Source organism: Protopterus annectens, chromosome 1.part1 (assembly GCF_019279795.1).
Source record: "Protopterus annectens isolate FY-2018-M chromosome 1.part1, PAN1.0, whole genome shotgun sequence".
NCBI classification, from domain to species: domain Eukaryota; kingdom Metazoa; phylum Chordata; order Ceratodontiformes; family Protopteridae; genus Protopterus; species Protopterus annectens.
The window spans coordinates 840,845,005-840,871,475 of NC_056726.1; the positions used below are offsets into that span (position 1 = coordinate 840,845,005).

Sequence of the window (26,471 nt, forward strand, 5' to 3'; positions counted from 1 at the left end):
GGAATCTGGGGACCCAAGTAGATAGTAATTTCACCTTTGATAATCACATTGCCAAAATGGTTAGAAAATCCTTCTATGTGGCCCACCTAATCATAAAAGGGTTTGCATCCATATCAAAAGAGGTTATTGTGCCCCTCTACTCATCAGACCCATCTTACAGTACAACACCCCATTTGGGATGTACCTTACAAGACACCTGCAACAGCTGGAAAGATCACAGAAGTACCTCACCAAGAGGATCAATGGCTTCAAACAGATGCCTTCTGCAGCTTGACTGAAAAAACTCCAGTTGCACTCGGTTGCATACCGCCTACTCAGAGGTGATCTCTGCCTGACATACAAGGCCATGTCCAATCCAGAATTGATGGACATGCTCCACCTAAAGAAAACCTTATCCCCTCGAGTCACACGTGCTAGGGATCTAAACCTCACCACAATAAGTAGGACGTGCTGGAGGGATAGATTCCTTTCCCAGAGACTTCCCATGCTTTGGAACAAGATCCCAATCTACATTAGGCAGATCTGCTCACTAACACTCTTCAAAAGAAACCTTGTTGAGTGGATGGGAAACAGAAAGTTTACCTCGGGGATCACTTCAGTGGCTCTGCTGGACAGAGGCACAGGGAACTAATCTAGGGGGTGGCGAAAGCCAACAAGTTCTGGCTAGGCTTATAAATGCCTTTGGGCAGATAGCCTAGTACCCACCTATGAACTCATAGACAGCCATGTGCTACCATCTTCAGACACATTCAGAAAGCACAAACAATTCACAGGGTTGTTGATGAAGGAAGAAAGAACACTGTTTCTGTTCATCTCAGAGAATGAGACTTCCATCACCTAGGATCTCAAAAGCCCAGAAAGGCTGTGAGGGAAAGGTAAAATATCTCCCATGCAGTAGCACCATAAATAGGAGACTCGTGCCCTCTGATGGAAAAGGACACTTAAAAACAAGCAATAAACCACACGAGTGGAAATCCTCATAGGAAGTTACCAGGCTATTGGTCCTGAGGCCCTTATAAGCCTAGCCAAGAGTTTAGTCCATGTTTAGACAAGTCAGCACCCAAAGCCCTTGTCCAGCAGGGACACAGGTGGAATCCCAGGGGTGTATTTTCTGTTTTCCATCCAGTTATCCAGGTTGCGCTAGAAAAGGGAGAATGAGGCACTCTGCTTGACAGGGAGTCTGCTCCACAAATAGGGGTGTCTCTGGGACACAAATCTGTCCCGCCAACAAGTCTTATTAATGTCACAGACCACGTTGAGGTTGCGCGTGCGGGTCACCCAAGTGGAGCCTGACTTGTGGATATGCAGCACTCCCATCAAGGCAGGGTCTGAGACTGATTTGTAGGCTAGACAGAGGTCACCTCTGAGGAGTCTGTATGAAAATGAGAAGATGGACAGGACTTTTAGCCTATCTGTGCAGGGCAGATGTTTGAGGCCCTGGATTCTTCTGGTGAGTAACCTCTGTGATCTCTTCAGATGCTGCATGTGTTTTGTAAGGTACATGCGAAGGGGGCACTGTACTCAAAAATTGGCCTTATAAGGGAAGAATACAGGGATGTTATGACCTCTTTGTCCCCAGATGAGATACTCTTACTTAGGAGGTGGGCCATCTAGAAAGCTTTCTGTACAACGGAAGTAACATACTGGTCAAAAGTCAGGGTGCTATCAACCTGGGTGACGAAATCCCTCATGATTGACTGTGTGCTTAGGACGTTGTTATTAATGTGATAATATGTGGGGACGTCACTCTCCCCCAAACGGGATGATGATGCATTTATTTGGCATTCAGCTTGAGGCCATGTTTCTGGCACCAGTCAAATTTTTGGGGGAGACCCTCTTGGAGGATGTCCACATCACATGGGGAACTGATGATTGGGCCCAGCTTGCAGTCATCTGCAAACTTGGTCAGCCATAGCCCACTGGTTTTGGACTGCACCTCACAAAAGTATATCCCGAATAACAGAGGCCCCAAGACCGATCCCTTGGATATGCTGCTCGTTACATGTTTACTGCTTGAGGTGGCTTCCCCTATTTTGATTAGGGGGCTCTATCAGTGAACCAGTTTGCTACCCATCTGATAACATATGGATTGACACTTGAGAGATATGCCCGAGTGGAGAATAGTATCAAAGGCTTTGGCCAGGTCAAGATAGGTGGTGTGCATTGTCTTCCCCTCATCCATGGCTTTGGTGATTGTTTCAAAGAAGCTGACCAGATTTAACAGACATGACCTCCTCTTGACAAAGCCAAACTGTGGGATTGAGTGTTTGGAGGTTCCCAATGTCCCTGTTAATGAGGTCCACGATAATCTGTTCCATGGTATTGCAGATCACACTAGTTAAGCTGATGGGTCTATAATGTCCCAGATCAGTAGACACTCCACCTTTGTGTAAAGGGATGACCGTAGCTGTCCTCAATTCGACTGGACAAAGCAGGTACTCAAGGCTTTGGTTGAACAGGGTGCCTAATGGTGCTGGAAGTTCATGCCTGAGTTCATGTAGGATGCAGCCTGGGATGTTATCGGGTCCTATGGAAGCAGTATTTTTTGTCTTTGAGAGGGCAGTGATAACCTGCTCCCTAGAGATAAGGGGAGGGGGGCAGGTACTGGGGATGTCCTGATTTAAGGATGGGGGATCAGAGGGGTGAAGTTTTCACTGAATCTGTCAGCCAGTTGGTTGGCTATATCTACAGCATTTGTGTATGTGGTGTCCTTGACCACCAGTTCTGAACAGATTTGGGTGTTTCCTTTGAGAATGCAAACATATGTGAAGAAGGCTTTATGATTGTCTCCAGTAGATGTGGCCAATTTGGATTCGAAGCTGGCTTTAGAGGATTTCACTAGTGCTCTTATTTGCTTGTTCAGGCTACAGAAAGATTGCTTCCTGTTGGGCAAGTGCTCCTTCTTGGTCCTTGACAACAATGTTTTCCTTTTGTTATACACTTTATTTACTGCAGATGTCCACCACACAGGTTTACTCTTCCTTGTGGAGAATGATTTTCTCCTGTCAGGTATTCCTGATTCCATACATCTATATAAATGCTCATATACTACTTTGATGTAGATTTGGACAATGGTGCCAATTCCAACAGAGGAGGAGGGGGCTGTAAAGCTGTTTATACCACCCCTCAGGAGGTAGTAATAAGCTTTGGAGAAGTTTTTTTGTTTGGCCCTTGCTTGGGGGGGGGGGGGTTAGGGGAGATGCTGACTTCGAAAGTGACCACTTTGCGATTGGATCTTACTAGGGAGGATGATACTGTATGAGAGCTGCAGTGGTTAATACCAAATCCAAGATATTATCACCTCTTGTGGAGGTATCAACTAGCTGCCCCAAGGCATTTGCATTGACAAAAATCGAGGAATCTCGGGGCATTTGCGTTCTGGCATGAGTAGTTTTTCCAATCTATGGTTAGGTAGTTAATGTCACCCAGGATCAGGGTAAAGGGTTGAATCTTGATAGATTTGAAGAGGTCCAGATAGGTGGAGTGGGCATCCAGTCAAATATGGGGGCCTGTAGCTAGCTATGATTTGAATAGGGGTCTTGTCAACGGTTATCTGCACCTGAAGTGTCTCCTGTGCGTCATACTGTTTGACCAGTCTTGAGGTGTGTGTGTCTTTAATATACACTGAAACTCCAACTCCTTTGGCTTTGCTACCCACAGTCTGGGGTCTGAATGTATGATATCATAAGTAACCAGGTAAGGCTGGGTTGCTCTCCGCAGCTTTGAACCAGGTTTCTGTGACTGAACAAATGTCAGCATCTTCCAGGGTTAAGAATGCTTGCAATGAGGGCAGTTTCATGTTTAAACTCCTAGGGTTTAGCAGCATGACGTTTAATTTGTGTTTTGGCAAAGGCAATACTAGGGGTCAATAGACTGGTGTCAGATGGTACTCAGATTGTGGACTTTCTCACTGGCAGGCATAGTAATATCTGTCAAACTCTAAAAATCAAATGTTATCAGGTCCAAACCAGGTCCTAGAGGAAAAAAAAAGAGTCAGTAGGGGCCTACACAACCCTCACCAGTGCATCTTTGATGTGTGAGGGAGGGTGAACAGAGACCTCTCAGACCAGAGCTCTATCTTTAAGGCATGTTTCAAGGATTTCTGTTTCACTCCAAATAAAATGGATATCTATGTGTTAGTGCAGACTAGAGAAGTTGTGACTGCAGCTGAGCTACAAAATATAAGTATCATCTTGATTTTTTTTGATTATTTTTACAGATTACTGTTTTTACAATTTAATATATATAAAGCACTTTGTCTATTCAGTATCTTCACAAATCCTTATCTGTTTAAAAACTTTCATTTGTCTGTAGTGCTTGCTGTCTGGTAGGCTATTGTGTAAACTGAAACATCTCCTCTGTGTAATTATCTCTTGGCTAGTGGGGGCTGGTTCTTTTGTGTTCTTGTAAAAAAAAAAAAAAAAAAAAAGTTTCTGTCTTTTGCACACAGTGCAGACTAGAGAAGTTGTGACTGCAGCTGAGCTACAAAATATAAGTATCATCTTGATTTTTTTGATTATTTTACAGATTACTGTTTTTACAATTTAATATATATAAAGCACTTTGTCTATTCAGTATCTTCACAAATCCTTATCTGTTTAAAAACTTTCATTTGTCTCTAGTGCTTGCTGTCTGGTAGGCTATACTTGGTGGCTTTGCAGTTGCCCGCCCCTACTGTGACACACCTCCCAGTCTAGTGTCATTAGCTCATTCTGCTTAATACAGAGAGAACATTTGATAAGGCCTTCTGTTCCTCCTTTTTCCCTTTCAAAAAGTAAAACAAAACTTTTTTTTTTTCTTTCGCCTGAACCTTCTTGTGTTCTGACTGTCCTCAAACATTTTGGAAATATACAGTATATTTCAGAGCATTTGTTATAACTGTATTTGCTATAACTGATTTAAGTATTTTTTTCTGGTTTTTTGATTATTTACTGCTTAGCGACTGCATTTTAGCCTGTTTATACAGCTCTGCATTCTATTTAAACTGTTTTTGTGTTGATTAACTGTTTTGCACTTTTAAAAAGTTAGTTGTTGCTTAATTTTACCTGTAGGCTAACACACTCAAGCGCTTAGCCGCTTAAAAGCATTTATAGCATTTACTGTCTGTTTTTCCTCTGTTTTCTGCAAAAAAGAAAAAAAAAAAAAAAAAATCTTGTTTTCCCGCCTTACTGAACTAGAATAGTCCAGTCTTCAGAGTTTGCTGACCTCTGGGCTTTGTCTTGGTTCCTGTGCTATTCCATATCCTTATTTGGATAAAAGGAAGCGCCTTTGTTCACCAGTGGGAGTGGGGATCACTGAGCGGCCTGTTTGTCCCTAGAGGAGTGGTTCCAGCCAGAAACTTGTAGTCTATTGGCCATTTCGGGTCAACTCCTAGCTCTTTTCAGCCCCCTGTAATAAAGCCCGCTTTAGCGCTTTTTGTATTCAACTCAGCACAGCTCCTCGTGGTGTACTGCAGAGTTCTACAAGCAGCAGAGAGCAAAAGAGTGACTTTTTCCTGATTTAAGTATTTTTTCTGGCTTTTGATTATTTACTGCTTTGCGACTGCCTTTTTGCCTGTTTATACAGCTCTGCATTCTATTTAAACTGTTTTTGTGTTGATTAACTGTTTTGCACTTTTAAAAAGTTAGTTGTTGCTTAATTTTACCTGTAGGCTAACACACTCAAGTGCGCTAGCCGCTTAAAAGCATTTATAGCATTTACTGTCTGTTTTTCTTCTGTTTTCTGCAAAAAAGAAAAAAAACAAAAAAAAAAAAATCTTGTTTTCCCGCCTTACTGAACTAGAATAGTCCAGTCTTCAGAGTTTGCTGACCTCTGGGCTTTGTCTTGGTTCCTGTGCTATTCCATATCCTTATTTGGATAAAAGGAAGCGTCTTTGTTCACCAGTGGGAGTGGGGATCACTGAGCGGCCTGTTTGTCCCTAGAGGAGTGGTTCCAGCCAGAAACTTGTAGTCTATTGGCCATTTTGGGTCAACTCCTAGCTCTTTTCAGCCCTCTGTAATAAAGCCCGCTTTAGCTTTTTCGCTTGTATTCAACTCAGCACAGCTCCTCGTGGTGTCCTGCAGAGTTCTACAAGCAGCAGAGAGCAAAAGAGTGACTTTTTCCTGATTTAAGTATTTTTTCTGGCTTTTTGATTATTTACTGCTTAGCGACTGCATTTTCGCCTGTTTATACAGCTCTGCATTCTATTTAAACTGTTTTTGTGTTGATTAACTGTTTTGCACTTTTAAAAAAGTTATTTGTTGCTTAATTTTACCTGTAGGCTAACACACTCAAGTGCGCTAGCCGCTTAAAAGCATTTATAGCATTTACTGTCTGTTTTTCCTCTGTTTTCTGTAAAAAAAAAAAATCTTGTTTTCCCACCTTACTGAACTAGAATAGTCCAGTCTTCAGAGTTTGCTGATCTCTGGGCTTTGGCTTGGTTCCTGTGCTATTCCATATCCTTATTTGGATAAAGGGAAGCTTCTTTGTTCACCAGTGGGAGTGGGGAGCACTGAGCAGCCTATTTGTCCCTAGAGCAGTGGTTCCAGCCAGAAACTTGTAGTCTATTGGCCATTTTGGGTCAATTCCTAGGTCTTTTCAACCCCCTGCTATAAAGCCCGCTTTAGCGCGCTTTGGCGTGATTTAGCATGGAGTTGCCCATAGAGCACCATCGGGCAGCGCCGGTTAAACAAGGTTAAACTATTTCTGGCTCCGTAAAGTGTGCTCTTCAATTTTTCCCTTAGAACTTCTCTACTTGCAATCTAAACAGTCTATTCTCTATCTCAACAGCTCAGCACTTGCTCCTAAAGCATTTTTATATAGGTAAAGTACTTGTATACTAAACAAAGTACTACATTAGCCTAGAATCCCCTTGAGTACCCATTTCCCTATAGGTCCCTTCTGACTCAGTTACACAGCAAACTTTTTCACTTTTTCTAGCATGTCAAGGGTCAGTTGCTAGCGACCTCTCCTGTTCAGCTGGTGAATCTGAGCATCTTGAGGCAATGTTACAATTGCCTCATGTACACAGACAACCCACTCCTTCTCCCACAAAACACAAATACATGTGAGAGATGCAACTATATAGCCAAACCGGAGGCTGAGCTCTCTCAACTCAGGACTGGCAAGACCAGACAGGAGGAGAAGGAAACCACGCACACCACAAACCCAGTTTCACATAGAACTATCACAACTGCAAAACAAACACATAAACACACAAAGACATACTCGGAGGCACTGATCAAAAATCTACCAAAACTACAGAGGCCTCCAAAGCAGACACCCAAGCAACTGCCACCTCAAGACATAAGACATGCAACACATAGTTCTCAAAGTCAGTGTGCTAAACAGTCACAGCCCTTAAGGCCAAACACAATGCCAGACACACTTGTTATAGGTGACTCCATAGTCAGACACACTGACGCCCCACTCACCAGACTGAACAAGGAAAAGATCACAGTTAGCTGCCTGTCAGGCGCTAGAATCCGCCACATAACACAAGCACTCAGGTCACTCCACAGCAAGTACAAGTATGACTCAGTCATTGTCCATGCCGGTGTGAACGACCTGAGACGCACCTCCCTGGACTACATGAAAAGAGACAGAGGAGCTCTCAGATTATGTAGCCCAGGCCGGTATGACCCTGACCCTGAGCAGTATCCTACCCTCACCAAGAATGATGCCACAATACAGAGACAAAATGATCAGCTTTAATAATTGGCTTAATTACTGGTGTCATTCTAAGGGGATCCAATGTCTGTCTGCCTGGGATGACATGCTTGACAAGCCACGCTGTTTCGCAAGGGACGGCTTGCACCTGTCACCCTGGGCTTCCGGATATTGGCAAAGGCTCTTGCCACCCCCATAGTGCCTTTTTTAGGCAAGGCTCAAATGATAAACCTACCGCCCTAGAAAACAAAAATGGAGAAAAACTAAGGGTAATACTGCTCAATGACAGAAGTCTAAACCTCAAGATGCACGCCTCAAGCCCTCCTCAGTATGGAGAACATCGATGTTTGTGCTGTGACTGAAACCTGGTTCAAGGCTCCTGAGAGCACCCCAGCACTATCAGGTTATACCTCATATCATGCTCCGCCCCAAAATCCAGACCGAACTACAAAAGGAGGGGAGTATCCATATTCATAAAGGATACCCACACCTCCAGGTTAGTGGCAACGCACAAAGCATCGGAGACCATCCAGGTGCAATTAACCATAGGTAAAACTGCCCTACAGTTTGTAACATGCTACAGACCACCTTCTCAAACTCAGGAAACCCACACAGCCTTCCTGAAGACACTGGAGAGTATAAATGTCTCTCCAAACACCATCATATTGGGTGACTTCAACTACCCAAACAAAGACTGGGAACATTACTCAAGCCCCAACACCCTAGCCCAAAGGTTCCTTGAGTTCATAAACTCAAATGCTATGGAACAACTAGTCACCATTCCCACAAGAGGAGAAAATATACTAGACCTGATCATCACAAACATGGGGACAAAATGCTCCACACCGAAGTATATCCCTCATTGGTGAGATCAGACCATAAATTAATCTCACTGGAGATCCACATCCCGCCCCCACCCCAGCAAAAGACCACAGTGAAGAACTTCTCAAAAGCAAACTTCACACTTCTTAAGACTGGAGTGGTATCCTTCAAGGCCCCGAGCCAGTGGAAACCACAACCCACGCTGCTGAAACCCTTACAACTGCCTTCTACGAGCACCTCCAGGAATGTATGGATCAAGCAATCCCTAATAAAATCAAGACCTTTTCCACCAAAGGCAGCCCGGTCTGGTGGACTCCAGCCATAAACAAACTCTACAACAAGAGGAGAAAGCTACTACATGACAGAGCAAAATCCCTAAATGGGAAGGCATCTCTGATCAAAACTAGCAAAAACTACGATCACTCATAAAATCATCCAAGGCCAACTTTGAGAGAAAAATCGCTAATGACACAAAAGACAATCATAAAGCCTTCTTTAGCTATGTTAGAAACCTGGGTGGAAACTCCCAGATATGCTCAGAATTAGTCCAAAATGATAAAAAATCACTGAACCCACAGACATTGCCAACATACTGGCAGACAGGTTCAGTGCAAATTTCTCCCCAAAAGGAGAAATATCTATCCCACCAGAGTCTAGCCTCCCAAACATCTCAGATGCCCAGGTGAGAGCTGCTCTCTAAAGCAAAAACACAGCATCAATGGGACCGGACGGTGTCCCCGGCTGTGTGCTACACCTAACTCAATGAGGAACTAAACCCACACATAAGGCTGCTGTTTTAATCTTAGCCTTACTACAGGATACGCACTCCAAAGAATGGCGTATGGCAACTGTGGTCCCACTCCACAAAGGCGGTGCTTCTACGGACCCTGAAATTACCGCCCCATAAGCTTGACGAGCCTTGTCTGCAAAGCTATGGAGAGGATCATAATGGAACTCATAAATAAAGACATTGGGGACCTACAGACACTGGATCCTACCCAATTTGGCTTTGTCAAGGGCAGATCCTGCCTCTTGAACTTGGTCGACTTTTTCAAACAGTCACTAAGGCCATTGATGAGGGTAAGGCAGTTCACACAGCCTACCTTGACCTAGCAAAAGCATTCGACACAATACCCCACTTGGGCATCATAGAAAAGCTCACCAGCTTAGATGTAAACCCATATGTCACAAGATGGGTTGCAAACTGGCTCAAGGACAGAACACACAGGGTTAGAGTTGCTGGTGCCATGTCAGACTCTAAGCCGGTCACGAGCGGTGTCCCACAGGGCTCAGTCCTGGGCCCCTCTTGTTCGGCATTTATTTTTCTGAAGTGCAGGCAAACATAGGGGATTGTGGCTGACAAAATTTGCAGATGACTGCAAACTGGGCACCATAATTGACACTCCATCAGACACAGACATCCTCCAGAAAGGTCTCATAGAAATGGATAACTGGTGCCAGAGCCATGGCCTTAAGCTAAATGCCAAAAATGTATAGTCATACCCTTTGGGAAAAACAAGGTAACCCTAATTACCACATAGGTGGTAATCCATTAAACACGGAAGAAGTTATCAGGGACCTGGGGACCCAAGTTGACAGTAACCTCTCTTTTGACACTCACATTGCCAAAGTGGTTAGGAAGACCTTCTACATTGCCCACCTGATCATGAAGGGATTCACATCCAGATCAGGAGAGGTCATTGTACCCTGTACTCTTCACTTATCAGACCAATGATTGAGTACAACGCCCCATTCGAATGTACCTTACCCGACACCTGCAGCAGTTGGAAAGACCCCAAAAGTTCCTCACCAAAAGGATAAAGGGGCTCAAACATATGTCATCACGATGCCCGACTGAAGAAACTCCAGCTCTATTCAGTCGCATACCGCCTGCTCAGAGGTGATCTGTGCCTGACATACAAGGCCATGTCCAACCCGGAATTAATGGACATGCTCCACCTCAAAAATCCAAATCCACCAGAGCCACGAGAGCAAGAGACTTAAACCTCAACACGGATATAAATAGGACGTGCTGGAGGGACAGATTCATCACCCAGAGACTCCCTACACTATGGAACAGAATCCCAGTCCATGTGAGGCAGAGCCCCTCACTGACTCTGTTCAAGAGAAATCTTGACGAGTGGATGGGAGATCGTAGGTTTACCCCGGGAATCATCTCTGTATCACTGCTGGACAGAGGCACAGCAAACTAATGGGTATAGTATTCTCATCCTAAGGGGTGGTGAAAGCCACACACACTCTGGCTAGGCTTATAAATTGCCCTAGGGCAGATAGCCTAGTATGAACCTATGAACTACCCAAAAGGCCAGTTTAACAAGAGGTCAGAATTAAACCTTGCACCTTGTGTTTATGAGGCCAAAACATTAACTATTACACCAAACTCTTTCAGCATTCATAGGTACTTGGCTAGCCTTACATTCCCATTTCTTCTAGCTCTTAAATTTTGTGTATGTGTAACCCAGAGGGTTGGGACACTTATTTATTTCCCCCTATTCGTGAGGGGCATGGGTGCTAAACTAGGGGATATAGTTATACATTTTTTGACATTTAGCTTCAATCCATAGTATTGACATCAGCCATTTGCTTGGGAAAGACCGTCTTAGTGATTCTTGGTTTCCTCTGGGGAATATATGATGGCACCATGTTTATAATCATTTATAAACTTGGTCACTCATAAATCTTAAAAACATTAGCTTTGACCTCCAAAAGGTAAATGTTGAAAAAGAGTGGCCTAAGGACTGACCTCTGGACAGGTTTTCTGGAACAGGTAAAGCTGCAGACGATAATTTCCTGTGTTCTACTTGTGAGCCAATTTGCTCAAAGAGTTGCATAGGTTCATAGGTTCATACTAGGCTATCTGCCCAAGGGCATTTATAAGCCTAGCCCAGAGTTTTGTGGCTTTCGCCACCCCTTTAGTTTGAAGGAAACTATGCCCATTATTTTGCTGTGCCTCTGTCAAGCAGCGACACTGAGGTAATCCCTGGGGTATATCTGCGATCTCCCATCCATTGGTCAAGATTTCTCTTGAACAAGGCCAGCGAGGTGCTCTGCCTCACATGTACCGGGATTTTGTTCCACAGCATAGGGAGTCTCTGGGTGATGAATCTGTCCCTCCAGCACGTCCTATTAATAACCGTGTCAAGGTTTAAGTCTCCCGCCCTTGTAGTTCTGAGGGATCTAGATTTTTTGAGGTGAAGCATGTTCATCAATTCTGGGTTTGACATGGCCTTGTATGTCAGGCACAGGTCACCTCTGAGCAAGCGGTAAGTGACTGAATAGAGCTGGAGTTTTTTCAGTCGGGCAGCATAAGACATATTTTTGAGACCCTTTATCCTTTTGGTGAGGAACTTTTGGGACCTTTCCAGCTGCTGCAGGTGTCGGGTCAGATACATTCCGAATGGGGCATTGTACTCAATCATTGGTCTGATGAGTGATGAGTATAGGGGGATGATGAGCTCCCTTGATCTAGATGCGAATCCCTTCATGATCAGGTGGGCAATGTAGAAGGTCTTCCTAACTACTTTAGCAACGTGAGTGTCAAACGAAAGGTTACTGTCAACCTGGGTCCCCAGATCCCTGATAACTTCTTCTGTGCTCAGTGGATTGCCACCTATATGGTAGCTAGGGGTAACCTTGTTTTTCCCGAAGGGTATGACTATGCATTTCTTGGCGTTTAACTTTAGGCCATGGCTCTGGCACCAGTTATCCGTTTCTGTGAGACCCTTCTGAAGGATATCTGTGTCAGATATGTTCTCGACTATGGCGCCCAGTTTGCAGTCATCTGCAAACTTTGTCAGCCATAACCCTCCTGTGTTTGCTTGTACTTCAGAAAAGTAGATGCCGAACAAGAGTGGGATTTACATTTAGCTGGGGTAGTTTATCCACTGGTTGAACAGGGTACCTAATGGTGCTGCAAGTTCATGCCCGAGTTCATGTATGATGCAGCCTGGGATGTTATCTGGTCCCATGGAGGCAGAACATTTCTGCCTTTGAGAGGGCAGTAATAACCTGCTCCCTACAGATAAGGGGGTGGAGTGTCTACTGATCCAGGAAATTATAGACCCATCAGCCTAACTAGCCTGATCTGCAAGGCCATGGAATAGATTATCATGGACCTCATTAACAGGGACATTGCCTTTGCATGGTCTAGATACATGATGTGCATTGCTTTGCCCTCTTCCATTGCCTAAGTAACCTTCTAGAAGAAACCAACAGAGTTAAGTATGCAGGATCTGCCCTTAATTAATCCATGCTGGCTTGGACTGAGAGTTTGTAGGTTGCCTATGACATTATTAGTTTCTTAATGATCCTTTCTATAGCTTTATTCCAAAGACATGCATTTAGAGTGTTTCTCCCCGGGCCTCCTTTGAAAATAGGCTCTGTCCTAGTCAGACTTTCCTGATCAACAAATGTTAAATAGAATAAATTATAGATAAAGTTGACCAGGCTTATTGGTCTATAATTACCTAGGTCCTCTGGCACCCCACCTTTTGTACAAGGAAATGATTGTTGCTATCCTCCATTCAATGGGCACAAAGCTCATTTGGTGACAGATATTATACAGCTTCTTTAGGAGTGGTCTAACAAGTCCTATTTTAGGCTGTTGAATAGGCAGCCACGTATGTTATCTAGCCCCACAGTGGTAGTGTTCTTGGCCTTAGTGCCATGAGAACTTGCTCTTGGGAAATTGTAGGTAGGGGAGTAGATATGCAAGAGCTCACAAGACAATTCACCAGCAGTCATGACCTTCAGAACGCCACTGAACTGATAAACTTCAGAGCTGACACAGGTATTCACCATGGTCTGAACTCCTACTTCCTCACTATTATAACCTTCTTGATCTTCTACAGGAATCACCCAAAAGACCATATGGAGAATTAACATGCCCATTTGAGCTGCTAGGATGAAAAGCTGACAATTTTGGCAAGGTTTGTCATCATACTGTTTCCCTAGGAAATGCAGACAAACTCCTATGTGGTTAAATCATGACCTAATAACTTCAGAACTGTTAGGAGACTTATGCTTCTAGGCATCAACTGCAGGGAATTTACGATCATACATTTTAGGTTCATAGGTGTGTACTAGGCTAATGGCCTGGGAACCTTTACAAGCCAAGCCCATAGGATTACCCTGCCATCGTGCCACCTGACCTTAGTTCCCGGTGCCTCTGTCAAGTAGAGCCACTGGAGTGATCCCTGGGGTGAATTTTCTATTTCCCATACATTCATCAAGATTTCTCTTGAAGAGGGTCAGTGAGGTGCTCTGTTTGACATGTATGGAAAGTCTGTTCCATAGCATGGGCAGTCTCTGGGTTATGACCCTGTCCCTCCAGCACGTTCTGTTGACTGTGATAATGAGGTTGAGGTCTCTGGAGCATGTGGTGCAAAAGGATTGGGATTTCTTTAGATGTAGCATTTCTAACAGAGCTGGATCAGACATGGCTCTGTAAGTCAAGCAGAGATCGCCTCTAAGTAGGTAATATGAGATAGAGAATGGTTGGAATTTTTTGAGTCTGTCCATTTAGGACAAGTGTTTAAGGCCTAGGATCCTCTTTGTGAGGTACTTTTGTGGCCTCTCCAGTTGTTGCAGGTGTCTAGTGAGGTACATGCCAAATGGGGCATTGTACTCTATGAGTGGCCTAATGCGGGAAGACTAGAGGGAGACAATGACCTCTTTCTTCCCGGATGCAAAATCCTTAGTAATGAGGTGCCACATAGAAGGACTTTCTGACCACAGTGGCAATGTGGTGGTCAAAAGAGAGGTTGTTGTCAACCTGTGTTCCCAGATCTCTTATAACACCTTCTGTGTTCAGTGGACTATCATCGATGTGGTAATTCATGGGAACTGCATTTTTCCCGAAGGGGATGACGACACATTTTTTGGCATTGAGCTTAAGGCCATGATTCTGACACCAGTTGTTGGTCTCAGTGAGGCCTTTCTGTAGGATGTCAACATCACTTGGGGAGTGAATAATGGCTCCCAACTTGCAATAGTCTGTGAACGTTGTCAGCCAGAGTCCCTTCGTGTTTGCCTGGACTTCTGAGAAGTAGATACCAAACAGGAGAGGACCCAGGACTGATCTCTGTGGGACTCCACTCGTGACTGGTCCACAATCTGACTTGGAGTCAGCTACTTTCACACTGTGGGTTCTATCTGTGAGCCAGTTTGCAACCCACCTAGTGATATAAGGGTTGATGCCTAGCTTAGTGAGTTTTTCTATGATTCCTTAGTGGGGAATGGTATCAAAGGCCTTGGCTAGATCAAGGTAGGCTGTATGAACCGCCTTGCCTTTATCCACAGCTCTAGTGACTGACTCAAAGAAGTCAACCAAGTTCAGCAGGCATGAGCTACCCTTCGCAAAACCAAACTGTGTTGGATCTAGAGTTTGGGGATTCCCTATACCCTTGTTTATTAGGTCCATAATGATGCATTCCATAGCTTTGCATATCAGACTTGTCAGGCCAATGGGGCGACAGTTCCCAGGGTCTGTAGTCGCTCCTCCTTTGTGGAGAGGGATGACTATAGCAGTGCTCCATTCGGTAGGGACATAGCCCGAGGTGAGGCTGTGATTGAACAGGGCACCCAGGTGAGGAGCCAGTTCACTCTTTAGTTCATGTAGAACACAGCCAGGGATATTGTCAGGTCTCACAGAAGCTGTATTCTTGGCCTTGGACAGTGCTGTCTTAACCTGTGCAGCAGTAATATTGGGTGCTTGGCAATCTGCTGGTATTGTGATTGGTCCTTTGGGGGGGGGGTAAAGTTGGCACTGAATCTGTCGGCCAGTATATTAGCAATATCTGTTAGCTCGGTACAGGAGGTACCTTTGTGCGGTAGCTCAGAGCAAATCTGGGTATTGCTGTGGAGATTCTTTACATAACTATAGAAGGCCTTGTGGTTGTCTTTACTATCTGCTGCAATTCTGTTTTCATAGCTAGCTTTAGAGGATTTGATGAGGGATCTCAACTTTTTGTTGAGGCTGATAAGGGAGTTTTTCCAGTCTTGGGACTTCATCTTATTCCACATCAGTTTCTTCCTTCTGTTGTAGAGTTTGTTAACAGAGATCCAGATGGTGCAAGAGGCAAGAAAAGCAATGGAAGCACTATGCCAAGTGCACCCTGTCGGTCTTCTGCAGGCCTCGATGCAATTTATAGTTCAGGCACATGACTTTGAGACCCAAAAAGAATTCCAAGGACAGGGATCCCAGTAAAGATGGCTCACCTGTTATTCATTACAGCATGCCTCTCCAACACTCATTCCTTAATATTTTAAATGGTTACTCATTAATGGAGGACACTAAAATGGAGAAGGCATCAGACTCCTTCACAATTGCTACTAAAGTCGGTTGAAAAAGCTGCAGAAAGCATAGAAATGGTGCCTGACCTCACTAAAAGGCAAAGTCCCCAACAATACAATCACTATCAGAGGTTTTCACCACTGCATAACCTGAGGGCTGCTAACAGAGATGCCTAGTCTCGGAGGCTTAAAGTGAATTAAAACAGAAACTGTCAAAAGTGAGCAATCCACCACCAAGTCTATGACAGTGTGCCACTATAACTATGATGAGTCTACTGCTATCCATGGAATAAAAGAACACAATGTCATCCTGTTAAGGGGAGAAAGAGCCCAAGGCTTAACTGGAACTACCCCTGAAAAAGAACACTTAAACAAAGACCACTGATAAGAGTGGATTATTAGTTTTTGAAACAGACCTATCCCTCACATTCTTACAGGAATGATCAATGGAAAGAAGAGACCAAAGAGGACTTCAGTAATGGAGTTTCTTCTTTTTAAATCCTTGACAATCTTATGACAATAACAGAGACAAATTTCACTGAAGTACCTTCATAAGTCAAAAGGACTAATTCATAACACTAGATTTTAGGGGGGGGGGGGCTAGGTGTCTGTCCTGCATTACAATCTTCTGGCAATGTTTACAGTGCCTGAATAGTGATTGCAAAGGCTTCTCCATGGATAATGAAGAGTACCAAAAAGGACTGAAGAAGCTTGCATGAAGTGATAAAAAATCTGCAGATCAAGTATTCAGATCGGTCATGTTTTCATGAAAGGCAGCTAAAAAAAATTGGGGGTAAATGACATCAATTCCTTCCATGGAGAACTCTGTAATGATAAAAAAAATATGGCTATGCCTCAAAGGGAGGACAAAGTCATGGTGAGCAACACCTGGAAGAAACAAAAACACTGAATACTTAAAGTATTACCTCAGAAAGAGGCTGAAGAATGACTCCAGTCTGATAACAGACAAGGGTGCTTGATGGACCTGATGGAGGGAGTGCATGCCAATCCTGGGAGAGGACGGGGCAAGGTAGGATGCACACAGCCTCAATCCCTTGGAAGAGGAGCAGTATCATGGTGAATGACCTGGTGCAGGATTCTGAACTGCCAAGCTGCTGCTCTGTGTTAGCTTAAATTAGCAAATTTACTTGTGCATGCATTCACAGGGGGAAGTCATTGTGAGTTCTTATAGTGACATGGGTATAGCGTACCCCAAGGATGGGATTAAGCCATACAAATGTCTTCATTCCCAGGATGACTGCAAGGATAAAAACAACTCTCATGATTGTTATGAAAATGCCTCCAGATCGCTCTCACTCCCATATTGTACTTTGGGGGGGGGGGGATAAATGGATGGAGTCTGGTTAAGAGGGTACTTAATGGCCAGCAGGCACAAGGACAAAAAATAATAATAAAAAAATAAAGAAAAAAGGTGTTAACGAAGGCAAACCAAATTAAAAGGATAAAACATTAAACAGCAGCTGATCAAGTCAGCCACAATACAGACCAAAAAGAACATTTGAATGGACATCCTGACAAATTTGCTGTAAAAAAAAAAAGTCATAAAGCTAACGTTCTGTATACAACACTAAAATAGTATCTTCTGCTCGTATGACTAGCAATGTTACTGTCCACAAATAGTGGACTCTTCAAGATGCAGAAATTAGGGTGGAACTACAAGGCATACAGATGCCAAAATTAAACTAGATGGTGCAGTAGCTGTTTTAAAGCTAGTGACTAGAAAACTTCTCCCCATTCACCATGAAGACTTACTTTACTCATTTTACAAATATTCTTTTTAGCAAAAATGTACATAACAAATGTAGTCCCTGTGTGATTCAAACCTTACCCGCATGTCGGTTAAGTCTACTCCTGTGGTATCAGCATATGTAACAACCCTTGGATGTGCTGTAAAATCACTCCATCTCCATGCTGACTGATCACTGAAGTAAAGATTATCATGTTCTGTACGGATCTTCTGTAAGCTGAGAAATGGTATAAACATTTTAACATACTTTTTTCAAGACTTTAGGCAAGGCATCTTTAACTGAACTTGTATAAATTTGTTACAGGTTTTTACATGAAAGTGACTTAGATCACCAATGCCCTTTTTTCTGTCATGACATTGTTACATATGGGTTGAAATACAGTTTAAATTGGCAACACAGTCATCCTACAGATACATATACAACTGTGCAATGTAGAACAGCAGGACAATTAGATTAAAGATGGTAAGATACCTCCATGTACCATATATTACACCAAATAAGTACAAAAGAGTGAAGTCTCAAATATGGTGACGTCCACTGGACCCTGGCTTAGCTCTATTCTTTTATGTCCTGAATTCTCACAGCTTTCAAAGGAATGGAAGCATAGGTCCCAGCAGCCAATGCCCAAGAGACCTTAGAGTAAGCACAGGTTGATAGTGGTTCAGTTCCTCAACCATCATGACAAAAAAGCTGCCCTTAAAACCACTGAGGACACAAATCCTCTCACTCACAGCACTGCAATGACGATCATGCCCAGCTCGTGCAAGATAACCACTTCTCATTCAAAATTCTCTCTCTGTTCAAAACAAAATAGTTTTAAGTATTCCTGAATTGCTTTGCCAGACTGAAAGAGACAGCTAATCATATTGTCATGATTTTCTCAAACATCAGGTAGTCTATGTAGAGCCCTGAAGCAACAGCAAGCATGGCTCACAGTACAGAAGAAGCAGGCTCTGCAGCCTAGAAATACACTGCCAGGTGAAACAATGCAATTATACCATGATCCCCATTAATATTCCAAAACGTGCACGCTGATTGGCCAGCGTGCACGTTGTAAATCAACTTATACTAATGGAAAAAGGTCCGGTTGCCCAGACTTTTTCCATTAGTGTAAGTCTTTTTTAAAACACTGTCTCGCTATATTAAAGGAGTTTAACATAGCGAGACAGCTTTAAAATAAGCAACGGAGATCTCCGTTGCTTATTTTAAAGCTGTCTCGCTATGTTAAACCCATTTAACATAGCGAAACAGTTTGTAAAAAGCAACGGAGATCTTGATTTCTCTGTTGCTTTTTTCAAAACTGTCTCGCTATGTTAAATGGGTTTAACGTAGTGAGACAGCTTTAAAATAAGCAACGGAGATTCTCAGTTGCTTATTTTAAAGCTGTCTCGCTACGTTAAACCCATTTAACATAGCAAAACAGTAAAAAGCAACTGAGATCTTGCTTTCTCCGTTGCTTTTGCCAACAGCTCTGATGTACAGTGTAGGCATACGCAGTACATCAGAACTGCCGCAGAATACCAGACAGCTGCGGAAGGGCAGCAAGGAGGCATTATACAATGCCATTATTTAAGAAAATTAATTATTTTTTTTCTTAAATAATGTCATTAGATATAGCAATAACCCACTTCTGGGTGTGGGTAATGCTGGATTTACCCACAGTTGGCTTTGTTTGGTCCATCGGGCTTCGCCCTTGTGACCAAACCATGCCAACCGTGGGTAAATCCAGCATTACCCACACCCAGGTGTGGGTTATTGCTATAACATTTCACTTCCAAGTTGGCAGACCTCTCCAGTCAATGGAAACTTGAACCTTATAGCTTTCTACAGGACAAATGAACCAGGTCTGCAAGGGATAACATTTTCCACTACATGAGTAGGCTCTCAGGTAGGACTAAGTTGCTAAAAGCTGTAGTACACTCCACAAACAAATTCATTAAGAGAGCCTCTATGCGAAGGGCTGTGTCACGTGGACTTTTGTTCATAAGACAACAAACTACAGCATGAACAGCTTGCCACATTTCATAAAATGCACAGTTAATATCTCTAAACGGATTAACATTCACTGAAGCATGTGTTTTTATCTGCCTTCTTTAAAGGAAGTTACCGGTGATCTACAGAGCAGGGTATCTTCATAGCATATCAGCTGTTCCAGGAAGAGAACACTCTTCTTTGGTGGGTCCTATGAATGGATTTATCTGCTCCATCAATCAGCAAATTATATTTTTTTCTCAAAGTTTCACAGCTTGTAGAATGGATGTTCACCTATAGAGATGGATGTTGTGACATCACACGTCAACTAAAAAAGCATCATCACCCCTTTACCACTAGCAAGCAGACCCATGACATCAGGAATGGCAATGAAGATACCTGATACAGCTTCAAGACTAACAACCATGGCAAAGTATAGGGACTGCTCACTCACAAGGGAATGGAAACAGGACATCTCCAACCAATCAGTGAAGGTCTCCTGTAACAGATGAATTCATGATGTTTGAATGTATTTGTTACATCCAACATCAAGGATCACACTGCAAATATGACAACAGATGGAGGCACCAGCAGCTTGCTGCCAGGAGAACCACCACCAGTCTTGTGCTACAACGCACAATTTTTTGTGTTTATTTAATGCATTTCTGTTACTGCTTTAAGGAATTATCTACTCTTTTCTGGCTGTCTACAATATTTAGACATCTCTGTTTTGACTACTGGGCAGGCCTCAAAATACACTAAATTGGATCACTGTTCTATCTTTGTTAACAAATTTAAAATAACAGTATAAAATAAAAATAAGCTAAACTCAGAGAACAGCTAACATGGATGGATCCAGAGAAGACCGCATTGCTTAGATGGATGTCCCCTACATATATGTCTGATCCGTCTATCCTACACAAAGAACTGGAGAGAATAAAATGCTCATCAGGTGAGACCACTTTCTTAAAAAAAGCAAAAAAGAGGGACTCTCTATGAAACATGCAAGGAAGGTTTACCCCTGTACGCCAGGAGAGCAGGGACACTCTTAAGTCAAGACAACACTAAGAAGGCAGATTACTCACAAATGAATTCCCATTCCACTGGGCTAAAAGGTTTCAATAGCAGAGAGACACGCCTGTTGAACATTAAATTTAGGTCTTTGAAAGAAGAAGTATCTGCACAAGGGGAGAGAAATCAACCTATTCTAAGTGGGACCACTTGACTAACCATAGCTTAATTTCAATCCTCCTTCACTAGGAACTAACAGAAGACAGCCACTTGGGAACCCAAAAGGATAACAAGCCCTAACAACAGACATTCAAGACAATTTGAACTGCTGAAGCAAGCCAACCACGGTGGTGCATGGTACAGCTCCACCACATGGTGAGCAGTACACCATTTAAACTCAAGCAGAAATCTTCCCAGTAGCTCACAACTTCCTATTCAGAGCTTGAATGGTCCTAGAGACATTAACTTAAGCTAGACTCCAAGAAGAAGGCTGCCACTACCCAAAAATGTCCTTGATTAAGCCAAAAGATAGTTTCCAGAGCCACTTAAGGGCTGTAGACAAAATGTAGACATCTGTCCTTTGGTCACCAGTGGAGGGCCAAGAGCAAAACTGGTGTCATTCGAACTCTAGAACAGGATGTGCACTCAACTAGAGGGCAGGAACCACCAAATAAACACAGTGGACACAAAGTAATTCCTCAATCTTTGCTCTACTACTCCCAAAAGAAACAGGAGGATCCATGACCTCTTAGAAAGTAGAAAGGACTCATCTTTAGAGTACTTCCTCAACAGAACGATTCCTAACAAAACTCACGCAACGCCCTCCTTACAAGGGAAAATAATGTCATCCATAAAAGACTGTAAAAACAGGACCTCAAATGTAGGGATGATAACTACTGTTGAAGTGAAGAAGAGAAATAATTTCAAGAGGCGCCTTAAAATGGAAGGTATCAGATCCATGTCCTTGTACTCCAACCAAGAAGCATCTTACGGACAATCTGCCATGCTACAATACAGAAAACCCTAGTGAAATATCACTGAATAAGGAGGAATTGAAGCCCAGCCCAAATGTCCAAAGAAATTAAGAGAAGTCTATGGGGGGGGGTGTCTCCACCTAACACCAAAAAAGTACAGTTGTGTACACCTACCATAAATGTAGATGTTCGAGTGTCTTCACTGTTGCAGTCATAACTGTAGGGTGCTCCTGCCGGCAGGCAGCCCGAGGTCGGCCAGAATCCCAAAGTCTGGGTCCGGCGTCGGCTGTATAAGCTAGTATCCTGACGTCAGTACGCCTTGGTACATAGCCCTCAGCCGACGCCATCTTCTCCAGCCTTTCTTGCCCTAGATGTCAGAAGTCCCCAACAAATCAAAAATGAATCCAACAAGGAAACACAAATACACCACAAATATGAGAAAAAGAGGGATAGGAGGAGGGAAACCCCGACTGCAACAGTGAAGACACTCGAACATCTACATTTATGGTAGGTGTACACAACTGTACTATGTTCTTCGTGTTTCACTGTTGCAGTCATAACTGTAGGGTGGAATCCCAAAGCAGTGTAGAGGGGAGGAGGCTTTAGATAGAAGAAGGGGAGGCAAGAATACCCTGCAAGACAGCAGAGGCAAAGCCTGCCCTAGACTTAGAAAACAAGGGAGATTGTAGTGCTTGGAAAAAGTATGCACAGAACTCCAAGTGGCAGCTTCCAAGATATCCTTGGTAGGGACTCCTCTGAGGAAAGCTGTAGAAGTAGCAGCTGCTCTAGTAGAATGACTTCTAATGGTCCCTGGAAACTGTTTCCCATGATGAGTGTAACAAAATCTGATTCCATAAGCAATCCATTTGGAAATAGTTTGTTTAGAAATAGGTTTTCCAAGAGAACTGGAGGCAAAGGAAACAAACAATTGGTTAGACTTTCTGAAATCTTTAGTCTTGTCCAAGTAAAATCGTAACGGTCTGTGCACATCCAATGAATGCAAAATCCTTTCCCCTTTATTTTGAGGATTTGGAAAGAAAGTAGGAAGGTGAATTGTCTGATTCAAAGCCACTTTCAAAATCACCTTAGGCATGAAAGTAGGATTGGTCCTCAAGGATACTCTGTCCTGATGGAAAATAAGGTATGGTTCCACAGCCATGAGAGCTTGCAACTCTGAGACCCTTCTGGCAGAGGTCAATGCTAACAAAAGAACAGTCTTCCAGGATAGAAACTTAATATCTGAAGATGCAGCAGGCTCAAAAGGAGGCAAAGTAAGTTTTTCTAAAACATAATTAAGATCCCAGGCAGGGACAGGAGGGGTCCTTGTAGGCCGCAAATTTTTAGCCCCTCTCAAGAACTGCTTCACCAAAGGATGTGAAAAAACAGGAGGATCAGAACTGAAATGCGCAGAGATAGCAGAAGCATGAATCTTAATGGAAGAAAAGGAAAGTCCTTTAGATAAAAGTTCCAAAAGGTAAAGCAAAATAGAGGAGAGATCAGGAACCTGAGGATCAGAGCCTCGGTCCTGCATCCAAAAAGAAAACCTCTTCCATTTAGAGGCATAGGATTTCCTAGTGCTATGCCGTCTAGCTTCCAAAAGAACATCCAAAACTTGTTTGGGAAGACTAGAGGAAATCAAATTCCTTTGAAGAGCCAAGCTGCCAAGCAAAGGGTCTTGAGATTGGAATGTAGTAAGTGACCCTGATGCTGGGACAGAAGCGAAGGGTTCAGTGGAAGAATCCAAGGAGGCCCCGAGAACAGGAGCTTTAAGGTTGGATACCAAAACTGTCGAGGCCAATTTGGAGCAATCAAGATGAGGAACTTGGGCTTGTCCTGCTTTATCTTCAGTAGTACCCGAGGCAGTAGAGGAAGAGGAGGGAAGGCATATGCTGAAAGGCTTCTCCAGCTGAAGGACAGGGCATCCACTCTCCATGCTGTTTTGTGGAAGGACCTGGTGCAAAAGCGAGGCAGCTGATGATTGAGATGGGATGCAAACAGATCTATCTGGGGACATCCCCAAACTGCAGTAATCCTGTTGAACAAGTTGGTGTCTAGCATCCATTCGTGAGGATCTGAAATGTTTCTGCTCAGGCTGTCTGCTAAGAGATTCTGTTTCCCTGGAATGAATTGAGCCTGGAGATGCAGATTCAAATTTAGAGCTGTGTCCCATAAACCCATAGCTAGTCTGCAAAGGGGGTATGAATGAGAACCCCCCTGCTTGTTGATGTACCACATGACCGTGGTGTGTTGCGAATTAGCAGAGGCCCTGGTTGTAAAAGGTTTTGAAGGCTAAAAGGGCATTTTGAACTGCCAACATTTCCTTCAGATTGATGTGCCAGTGAAGATGGTCCTTTGTCCGGGTTCCCTGCTGGCAATTGTCTAGAAAGTGTGCTCCCCAAGCATAATCCGAGGCGTCCGTGGTTAGGATTTGAGTAGGTTGAGGGAGACGGAAAGGTTTTCCTTCGTTTAAAGTGCATGCCCTGGACCACCAGAGGAACTCCTTCTGGAGGCAGGGGATCAGAGGAATCAGAATATCCAGATCGTGGTAATGCTGTGACCATACACTTTTCAGATACCATTGAAGCTTTCTCATGTGAAGCCTTGCGTTTGGAATCAACAGAATGCAGGAAGCCATGTAGCCCAGAGCCTGCAGGAATTTCCTTGCAGTGAGCTGAGATAGAGTTGCCAAGGCGTTGAAAGTAGAAGCCAGCTGAGTTTGTTTTTCGGTGAGGTAGGCCCTTTGTAAGGTTGTATTTAAGAGGGCTCCCAAGAATACCATTTGTTGAGAAGGGATCAAATGTGACTTGTTTATGTTCACAGAGAATCCCAGTAGTAGGAGAAGACGTTGAACAAAGTCCAGATGTTGAAGCAGAAGATCTTTGCTGTCTGCCTGAATAAGGCAGTCGTCCAAATAGGGGTAAATCTGGATCCCCTGAAGTCTGCAGTAAGCCACTACTGGTGCCAGGCACTTGGTGAAGACTCTGGGTGCAGTAGATAAACCAAAGGGCAGAACAGAGAATTGAAAGTGCCTCGAACCTGCCTTGAACCTGAGGAATTTCCTGCGTTCTTGTCTGATAGGGATATGCAAATAGGCTTCCTTTAAGTCCAATGTCACCATCCAGGCGTCCTGAGAGAGCATTGGAATTAGCTGTTGCAGAGTAAGCATCTTGAACTTTGGAATTTCCAAAAAGGTGTTTAACACAGAAAGGTCCAGAATAGGTCTCCATGAGTTTTGTTTTCTGGGAACCAGAAACAGCCTTGAATAAAACCCTTTTCCCATTTCCGAGAGTGGAACAGGCTCTATGGCTCTCATGGCCAGAAGAGCATCCACTTGAGTTAAGGCCTCTGACCATTGAAGTTTTGGCAGATCTGGCCAACCGTGAGTCCTTGGCAAAGTGTGAAAGTGGAAATTGTAACCTTTTAAAATCACGTCCAATACCCATGTGTCCTGGGTAATATGAGTCCAACTTCTGTAAAAAAGAGACAGTTTTCCTCCGAGAGGGGCGTCCAGGTAAAGGGGTCCTGAAGCCCAACTGAGAGAGTCATTGAGTTTGCTTTCTTTGAGATTGGGATCTGTCTTCTCCCCTTCTAGGTGAAGAAGCAGTCCATTGTCTAGATCTGTAAGAGGTCTGGCCTTGACCACGACCTCTGGAGCGTCTATATCTTCCCCTTTGAGGCCTGTCAGACGTGGGAAAGGACCAATTTTTAGAGGGCCAATTCCTGGAAAATCTAGGAGGCTGAACTTGCAAGAAATCTTTTACAGTCTGCATGGACTTTGCCTTTTCTTCCATCTTTTAATAACTTCCTCAGCCTTAGAACCAAAAGAACATCTTGTTGAACAGGGGCATCTAATAACTTAGCCTTAACCTGTTCAGGTAAACTTTGTTCACGAAGCCAGGCATGTCTCCTAATCACAGTACCAGAGGCAGCAGCCCTGCAAGAAGCATCCAAAGCATCAAAACCACAATGTAAGCTATGCTTGTTAACCTGTTCAGTAGCATGCAAAACATCCTGAAGTTCCTTATCCTCTGCACAAGCAGGAAGGGAAGCAAGCTTTTGCTTTAAAACAGACAAAAGAAATTGCTGATATTTAAACATATGAAACTGGCAATTTAAAGCCCTTACAGACAGGGTAGCAGAAGTATATACCTTTTTCCCCACCTGTCTAAAGCATGAGAATCCTTCTCAGAGGGAATAGGATTTTTAGAAGTAGCAACCTTAGCAGCCTTAGAGCCCTGAGAAATAGTTTCAGGATCTGCAGAAGGGTTTTAAATATAAATAAATGAGAGTCAGGAACCCTATAAAATCTATCAGGCTTAGAAGGAGCAGGAGGCATGGAATCAGGATTCAAATTAGCCTCAGAAAAAGCATAATCTACAATGTCCAAGACAGGAGGGATAGCTAAAGGCCTATGCTGAGGAAGAAGAAGAAATTCTCCAAGCCTCTTTTTGGAAGCAGAATATTCCTGTCCTTCCCAATGAAAATGTTCCCTCATCTCATGCAAGGTTTCCCCAAAGAAAAATCCTCAGGCGGAGAGGCCGAGGGCAAAGAATCCTCAGCATCCGAATCCTCATAAGGGGGAAAGGAATAGTCCTGATCAGAGGAAGAAACAGAAGAGACAGAAGCCTGGTCAGAGGAATCCAGAGTAACATCCTGTCGAGGCCTTTTCTCAGGAGGGGGGTGAGAACCCCTAATCATTGTAAGCAAATCTTCAGCCATCCTCAATAATTGTTATTGTGTCTTGGGAGTGGATTCAGAAGCAGCTTGAGCTGGAACTTTAGACTTAGTAGGAGTCTTTGTCTTTGCCTTTGCCTTTGAAATAGTGATGTGAGTAGGCCTGAAAACCCCCACAGAAGCCGGTACCTGCACAGCGGTTCCGGACCCATCTGAAGAAGCGACGTCCGAAGGTCCTGCAGCAGTTAAAATAGTGGGCCTTGATGGCTCCCCATGGGAGTCCGTATCG

General features: G+C 43.7%; 1 protein-coding gene across 1 annotated transcript in view; it reads right to left on the minus strand.

The window, feature by feature from the left end:
- TAF1C (TATA-box binding protein associated factor, RNA polymerase I subunit C) overlaps positions 1-26,471 on the minus strand; it is a 1,469,099-nt gene that overhangs the window by 741,635 nt on the left and 700,993 nt on the right. Inside the window, exon 11 of the mRNA XM_044078672.1 lies at positions 17,633-17,768. Coding sequence (XP_043934607.1) covers positions 17,633-17,768 — 136 coding nt within the window. The remainder of the gene's footprint in view (positions 1-17,632; positions 17,769-26,471) is intronic.